This window comes from Saccopteryx bilineata, chromosome 4 (assembly GCF_036850765.1).
Source record: "Saccopteryx bilineata isolate mSacBil1 chromosome 4, mSacBil1_pri_phased_curated, whole genome shotgun sequence".
Lineage (NCBI taxonomy): Eukaryota > Metazoa > Chordata > Mammalia > Chiroptera > Emballonuridae > Saccopteryx > Saccopteryx bilineata.
In genome coordinates this window covers 161,264,906-161,273,387 of record NC_089493.1, presented here as the reverse complement: position 1 = coordinate 161,273,387, position 8,482 = coordinate 161,264,906, and the positions used below count along the sequence as shown (strand labels likewise).

Sequence of the window (8,482 nt, the reverse complement as noted above, 5' to 3'; positions counted from 1 at the left end):
CGGAGCCAGCTCCACTCAGGGCTGTTCTGTCTCCCAACCACAGGTCTACACCTCTCATTTATAGATGGATCGAGAGAATGGAAATTAGTGGTTAAACCTAAAAACAACAGACTCTAGATCCAAATCCTTTCTCAAAACAAACAAAACTACCAAAGAAAAACAGGTCAACTCTCTTAGAAACAGAATGGAAAAGTATCACTCACTCTGAGCAGAACTCACACTGAGTGGAAAGGCATGACTGCTTCCATTCTCTGTCGCTACTGCACGAACACAGATCTGCAGCCACTCACAGCACCCAACGTTCTCTCCTTTTCATAACTCCACTCAATGAAGCAAGTTAAAATAAACAGAGTACACACACACACACACACACACAACAAAAAAGAACCCCACACATATTAAGCAGGTTTTGAGGTTTATTAAAATAAAGTATTAGCAAACAATATGCAAAAATGAAGTTCTTAAGAGTTATGGATTTGAAAAGCACAATATAGTAAAACCTAATACATTTTATAAGTATCAAAAAGATAACAGAATGGAAGTATGTTGCTAGAATTTCACTTTCTACAACATAAGCGAAGCAGAACAAGTACACATAAAAGCAGACCTATAGTGCAGCCATGGTTTGGTCTTCATCTTCTGCATATGAGACATCTTTTTAAGAGAACACGGGCAGGTCCATATAAAGATCCAGTTTTTATTTCAATCTTATCTAATTTTAAAATAAGTGATTTTCATAATGCAACTTAACCAAGAAGGTTAAGAAGAAAACCACTAACCCAACCATTATCATCAAGAATGAATCAAAGCAACACCATCTGTAATGGAAAATCTGATACTAAATGATTTCTCCTTCCATAAAGAACCTGGGCTCATCGGCCTCACTGGAGTTTGGTTAGAGCTAACACCAGCTAGTATTAAGAAGGCACTACACCTAATAATGGGGAAAGTCTACCTGTACACAAAATTCTGAACATTTTAACAACACCTTCAAAGAAAACCTTACAGGACAATAGTATGATGATTTTAATAATTTTAAGAACAGAATTATTTAGACAAGAACCATGCAAACCTGCTTCACTCTGCCGTGGATGACAGAAGAATCCCGCTCCAACTGGATCTTTTCAACAAAACTCATCACTGGTTTTACGGCACTTGCTATCAGCAAATATTATAGCATAAGCTCTCACTTTTAAAAAACTTAGTAGGTAAAATCCCTCCCATTGGGTTTTGTAAACCATCTAAATTTGGTTAATTCTTCGATTATAACACTGTCGTATTTTAGAAGATAAGTTTCTATTCTGAATAATCCAATATAACAAAGGCTTGGTAAATGTTATCTCTTGTTGTCGGGACATGTACAACCTGAACTGCAATCCTGTAAATCCCAAAGAAGTGTCCAAGCTTCTGTGCAGCAGGGAAAATTGTTTTATGCAGAAGTGCTGCCCTGAATTCTCACTTTCCAAACACAGACCTTCTGTGAGAAGAAAACCTCCCCAGAATCCTACCTGCACCAATGAGGAATATACTGCTGTTCTGGTAAAACAGGCATCGAACCTGAGATTCCCCAAATGCTCTCACACTTAATATCCAAGGAGATCATCCATCCATAAACCAGTGCTTAGGAAACTCACTTCCATAAACATCACCACACATTTCTAAATCACCAGACCAACTATCACCTTAAAAGATCCGTGTTTACCAAGCTGATGAGTTATGATGAGGAAACACATTTATATTCCTACCTGAGAGATTAAGTGAGGCTTTCGCTAAGAAGACAAAGGGCTCTGACTCTAAAAAGTCAGCAGGTCCAATATTTAAGTCATCATTGAAAGCTGAATTCAGTATCAAAAGATTCTTCCTTTTTCAGAAAGTATAAAAGGTGTTAATATATTTTAAGAGGGAAAGAGATAGTGATCCAAAGTAGATAATATTAAGCAAATAACTACAAAAAGTATGAAGAAATGGATCTAAACTGGTCTATTCAATGCTCTCTGTAACTTAAACAGGTACTGCAAACTTTAGAGTCTCTGCTATTGGTAGGATTTGCCTTTTCCGTACAAACCTTCCCCTTCAGCAGAACACTATCACAGGGGAACCTTTTTCCACAGGTGCCCTCAAATACAGAAGGTTTCATAATGGGAGCCCCAGTTCTTGTCTTGACAATACATTTCAGACCTGAATACTTATCGATCATTTCACATCCTAAAACAGGGGTTTTCAAACTTTTTATACAGGGGGCCAATTCACTGTCCCTCAGACCGCTGGAGGGCCGGACTATAAAAAAAAACTATGAACAAATCCCTATGCACACTGCACATGTCTTATTTTAAAGTAAAAAAACAAAACGGAAACAAATACAATATTTAAAACAAAGAACAAGTAAATTTAAATCAACAAACTGACCAATATTTCAATGGGAACTATGGGCCTGCTTTTGGCTAATGAGATGGTCAATGTGCTCCTCTCACTGACCGCCAATGAAAGAAGTGCAGCGGGGGCCAGATAAATGGCCTCAAGGGGCCGCAGCGGGCAGTAGTTTGGGGACCCCTGTCCTAAAAGGATGTCTTCCTCTCAACTGTATGGGAAGTATATGGCTATATCCTCTTTCTGTATTACTAAGTGTAGCTTATTGAACTATTTAGTAATTTTACAGTGTGTTTCACCTCAGAGACCCAGCCAATTTTATTATCACAGTTTTCTTATATAATAAAATGTGAAAAAATTACTTATAGTTTGATGTATACATTTGACATTTTGAGTGATATCTTCCTTAAATTTTCTCTAAAGAAAAAATATTAGCCTCAATAGACCAATAACATGGCTATTAGCATTTTACAACTTAAGTCAGGCAATTCCAATCAGACCATAATATCTAATATGTTAGTCAAATAACCTCTTAAGCTATTTTTTCCCCCAAATAACATCTTTTTGTTGCTTTAATTCATTACTGAGATTGATTTTTATTCTATTCTTCCTTTTTGCTTCTACCAAACGTTGTAAAGTTATTATTCCCAAACTGTCTTTTCAGCTAGCATAATCTGTTGTACATTCTTACAATGTGATTATTGTACTTTCGTCAACCTAAACCATTCTGAAGATTAAATACAAACTTAAAACTGGAATATTCTGAAATATTACTTTCAGAGGTACTTTTTTTCCATTGGTCAGAATTTTACTTAGTTTTTAAAAATCTTACTGGCAATTTTTACTTCCCACCCATGGGTATGGGGCATCCTCTGGAATCACAGAAGCAGCTAGATTCAGTTTTCATTTAGAATACAGGGGTGAGCAGAGGACCCAGGTAAAAATACAGGGGTGTGGAATGAACAGCTTTTAGGAAATACAATAGGCTCATCCTCCTCCATGAAATGCTTAGCAGTGAATGGCTCCAGTGCCATCATCCCTGACACCGCTCCTCAGAGAAGCACAGAAAATCCTGCTAATTCTAAAGGATGGGGCATGAATAAACACAATTTTTAATCAACTCAACTGAAGTATCAATAAAACAACTCAACAGTGTCCCTCAAATCAAGGAGCCTACTGAAGTTGATTATAAATATCTGTCATTCGACCTGGATTATTTTCTCCTACAAATTTGTTTCAAAGACTATGCTATGAGCCTGGTAAGTAAAAAAGCAAACAAAAAAAAGATGTAAATAAAATCTGTTCTATCACTAAGCAAACAACATCCTGTTTCCTGTGGCTGGCACAGCTCTGGAGACTGAGAAGGCAGCCACATGATGCTCCTGTTGAAGGCTCCGAGGGCAGAAGGCACCCTTCCCCCAACACACAAGGCTGTGGGCGCACATGTGGCAGGCACCTCCCCCGAAAGCGCTGATGACACCATCCATTGGCTGCACTTGGTAAAGGCAATAAATAACGTCACAGAGAACAGAAAAAATCATATTCTCCTTTCCTCACAAAACGCATTTACTTCCTCACTAAAGCAGAAAGGGCAAAGTAGATAGTCAAACCAAGCTACCCTTTTAAACACAAGATGGACTTGGCTCCAAATACTTACAAAAGACACCAGAAAATAATCTTCCTCTGATAGGTAAATTAGGTCACTTCTTCAAAATAATGTCTTTGTTCTCATGCATTAACTGAGAGTCCATGACTGCTCCCTTGAAACAGAAGTTAGGAGTCTGTTACCCACAGCCTTCAAACATGATTGATTAAATGAGTATTTTCAAGTTTTCATGTCTTTCCTTTCTGAGGACTGTGTTCTGGGTGACATTCATATAGATGCTAAAAAGAAAATGGAGAAAAGCATGCACAGTAACTGACAGGACAGTCGGTATTCTTTGACACGTGGATGTGTTAAAATTAGCTATCTCCACAACCACAGCTAATTTGTTTCAGTATCAGACCAGGAGCCTCATCCCTGGGACGAGACTGACCAGCTCCTATGGCCACAGTACACAGGTCCTTGCATAGGGAGACTGATGTAATAAGAGCAATGGGATTAGGTACATGATTTTCCACCATTAATAATGTCCATAAAACTGGAATTAAAAAGGCACCTTAAGTTGGAGCTACAGAATACAGTATTATACTCTAGGCTGAAAATACAATAAAAGCTAGAAAAAGCGTAACTTCCTACAACTGTAATCTATAAAATGCAATGTTTTTTAATACAAAAGGGGTACAAGGAAGTAAGGATGAGCATCTAAGTCCAAGTAAGTCACTTGAGTGTGTTTCACAAAAAGTTACATTAAAAACTGTCACCCATCAAAGTGCAAAATAAAAGATTAATGCATGTCAAAAGTAGAGTTCTTACATACTGGCTGAAAGCAGCACACACAGCTGCATCAGGCCGGGCCTGCACTGTCACTAGCTATAAAGTAGTACTTGTGACAGGTTCTCGGTAAATGACACATACTGGAGATCTGTTGTCGGCAATATTCTTTTTTTAAAAAAGGAAATGTTTTACAAAAGATATAGTGAGTGAAGTCACAATATACTGAGAAACACTTAGCTGTATTAAATGCAAATTTTATGATGTCACTTAGAAAACCACCCCTTTGCTTTACCGAACACTACTAGTTAGAGCAGTGCATAGTGTTCCTTCAAAAAGATTTTTTTATAGTTTCTTTTAAGACCCTACCATATGCTTTTACAGAACAATGAATTAGACTTTTTAAAAGTTGGTGGGACAAAGAAACTGGTGAAAGTACAGCTCTTGAGGATCAAGAGTCGAAGGGAAAACTTTTTACCATATACTGCCTATACTACTATAATTTTTCATCATATGTTGTTTTACTTTTTCCTAAAAAAAATTAACAAATAAAAAAAAACTGTTGGGACAATAAGGCAAAAGTGTGTTCCAGTTTAAGATCAATGAACTGGAGCGTGATAATTTCTTTACATCTTTCACAACACTTTTGAGAGTTGATCACGTGAACATTAATACAAACAAATGTAGATTCATCACAAAATACAAATGTATTGGTCACAATTATGTAGAAAAAAAATAAGCTGTTTTCCATGTAAGCTCACAGTATCTGTATTGAAAGTTTCTCTAAAATTAAAACAAGTCCACTAGTAATATAATTGAAAAGAATACTTCTACACTATGAAACAGAAGATATGGGGTTCAGAGGGGAGCCCATCTGAGTGAGGACTTTATCCAGCCACTGAAGAGGCCCATGAAGATGAATCTCAATCCAACACGGGGTGCTGGTAACATCCTGCCTGTGGTACTCTGCTCCCCAGCCCTATGGAAACAAACAAATGTTAGAGCAAGTATCTCTGTACACTGTCAACCAGTTAAAACCAATTTTAACATAGTAACAAAAAGATACTTTAACAGTAGACATATGCAAAATGTACTTTTAAAAAAATCACAAAACTAATCTTAGTATTCACTATGGAGTTAAAAGCAACACAATAAATAGCTACATTACTACAAGATTTATGAATTTTTTAATAATATATAATTCCCTTAATAAAAACCCTTGAAGCAAGCTGTTTCAGATTTTGTTTTAAATTTTATAAAGTTAATACTTTCTAAAGCGCAATATCTCATAATTTAAAAATTAATATTTCTGAGGTGAGGTACCTTTTCAATGGCATAAATAAAACCTATAAAAATAACCTAATATAAGTTCAAATCAGATTTTATTACCAATTTTTTTTTTTGTTTCCAGGTTTTTGGGTTTGTTTTCTTTTAATATCAGATAAGGCATTGTAGAACTGATGCATACAAGTATAATTTAAGTGGCAATCACATATCAATATCCTTTAAAATGGGAAATTACTGGGATTAATTGAGCTAGAACACTTTATCCTAAAACTCCAAAGATTAATATTTTTTTCACTTTTATTTGCCTGGATTTATCAAACTCTCTGCTTTTCTGCTTATAGTAGTGCTGGCCCAGGAAAATCAGGATGGGGAGCTGAGGCAGGGGGTGGGGGGTAAGGGGACAGGGGAACAGGAGGGAATGAATGCCCTCAAGGCTACTGGTAACTGATGTTTATAACAGATCCACAGGAAAGCAGCAAGGAAGCACTGGGCCGTGGGACTGAATGCCAAAAAGGAAACTCCCACACACGGCGTCTAACAGTTGCTCTTCTCGGGCTGAGTCTATAAGGACCGAATAAATATAGTATAACACTTAAATACTGTATATCACTAAAATTCTTTCTAAATTCTGCTCATGAACTATCATCATCTTTGGAATGCCAATAAACTCTGGCCAAGAGTAAATGATAAATTTGAGAAGTTCATTAAACTTTGCAAAGTCCTCAATAACAGAGCTTAGATACAAGAAATATAATTTTAGTATTCTAAAGAATCCTTCACTTGAATGTGACCTAATAATAATGAAAACTGTTAAAGCTAGGGAACTTAAAAAGAAATGTTAGTATTAAATGCTTTCTAGTAATTTTGTCTTTAACTTAAATTCTTTATAAACTCAGCCCATATTCAACAGCAAAATCATGCATGCATTTTGCAATAGTATCATGCATTTTAGGTCTGGTTTATAAAATAAAATCTCAGACCCATCATGTGGTTAAAGTTATAGAGTCAAGAATTTCATTTTAAAACCTATTAATCAGGCCAAAAATTACCACCTTTCATTTAATAATGGCTTTTTTAAAAGTTATATCCTCCAGACATATACATATTTACAGTGACTCAAATAAGCTCCAGGTTATACCCACTTACCTTGACAAAACTCATCCGAATCGTACACATTTTGGTGAGCTCATATACTGCCTCAAACCCATGGTTGACAGACTGAGCCAGAAGCTGTGCAAACTCTTGGTTGTTAAAAATTTTGAGGCTGCAGCTGCTGGGAATTTTACAGACAGTGGTAGGATGAAAGCCATGATGAAAGTTGCAGTTCCTGCTCTGTACAAATATGCTGCTGTCACTGAGACATTCTGCATACACCTCACCGCCAACATAGTACAGATGAACACCTTAAAAAGATGGGCATTACAAGAGTCAACAAAGCAGAATTAATGAAACCAAAGAGGCTGTATGAGGTGCAACCATGAACACTACCCATCTATAGCAAACTCCCCAGGATTTAAATAGAAGGTACCACTGGATGGCCTTATGCTGCCAAAGATAATCAAGAGGTTACTGTCTACCTAAATCTAAAATTGTCCTCAAATAACTAAATAAGACTTAAAACCCAAGTTAGAAGCGTATTAGGTTATTACTTCTTAGGGTTTTCCCCTTTTTCAACAATTATTTATCATCTCTATGAGAGAAAACAATGTCCTATGATGAGTCATTTCAAAGGAATGCTTGGTGCTATCAACTATCACAGTCACTGGCAAACAGTTTCATACTCCTTCTGCTAATGGAGGGAAGAGCAGCACTGAAAGAAACCCTAAGGCATGTACGTATATTCAGATCTAAAACGAGCCTTAAATGATAGATGGATCGCCTGGCAACCCCATCAGGGCCAATGCTTGAGTATGGAGCTATTTTTAGCTATACTCCATTGGAGTATAGCTCCAATAGAGCTTATAGTCAGTGCCACACTAGAACCAATCGAGCCACTTGGCTGAGGGGAAGGAGAAGAGGAAGAGAAGGGGAAGAAGCAGATGGTTGCTTCTCCTGTGTACCCTGGAAATCAAACCCAGGACATCCATACACCAGGCCAACACTCAATCCACTGAGCCAATGACCAGGGTGAAAAAAAAAAACGACCTGTGGACTAAAGGGTCCTAGATCTACATATACTGGGAAAACTGATTCTAGAATTAAAGAATTCACCAGGTAGATTTCTCTTGAATTATTCTACTGTAGTGAGAAAATCAATGCATAGAAGTGAGGCATTTCACCTAAAAACAAAAAAAAAATCAAGTTGGCTAACGTCAAAAGAGAATCAAAACAATTTATTTTTGGCCATAGCATTTTTCTGAATCTCTTCTGTAAGAAATTGCATCACAATTATATATACCTTTTGTTCAATGTTTAGACTAAGATTTCCTCAAGTCAAAGAAGCAAAAAGCAGAA

General features: G+C 36.8%; 1 protein-coding gene across 6 annotated transcripts in view; it reads right to left on the bottom strand.

The window, feature by feature from the left end:
• Nucleotides 1-402: 402 nt before the first annotated feature.
• The window catches only part of SMAD5 (SMAD family member 5), a 76,144-nt gene continuing 68,064 nt past the window's right edge, over nt 403-8,482 (bottom strand). For all 6 annotated transcript variants that reach the window (XM_066272543.1, XM_066272538.1, XM_066272537.1 and 3 more), the window contains 2 exons: nt 7,175-7,431; nt 403-5,720 (listed from right to left, as the gene is read on the bottom strand). In XM_066272543.1, coding sequence (XP_066128640.1) covers nt 5,577-5,720; nt 7,175-7,431 — 401 coding nt within the window. In that variant the 3' untranslated portion in view covers nt 403-5,576. The remainder of the gene's footprint in view (nt 5,721-7,174; nt 7,432-8,482) is intronic.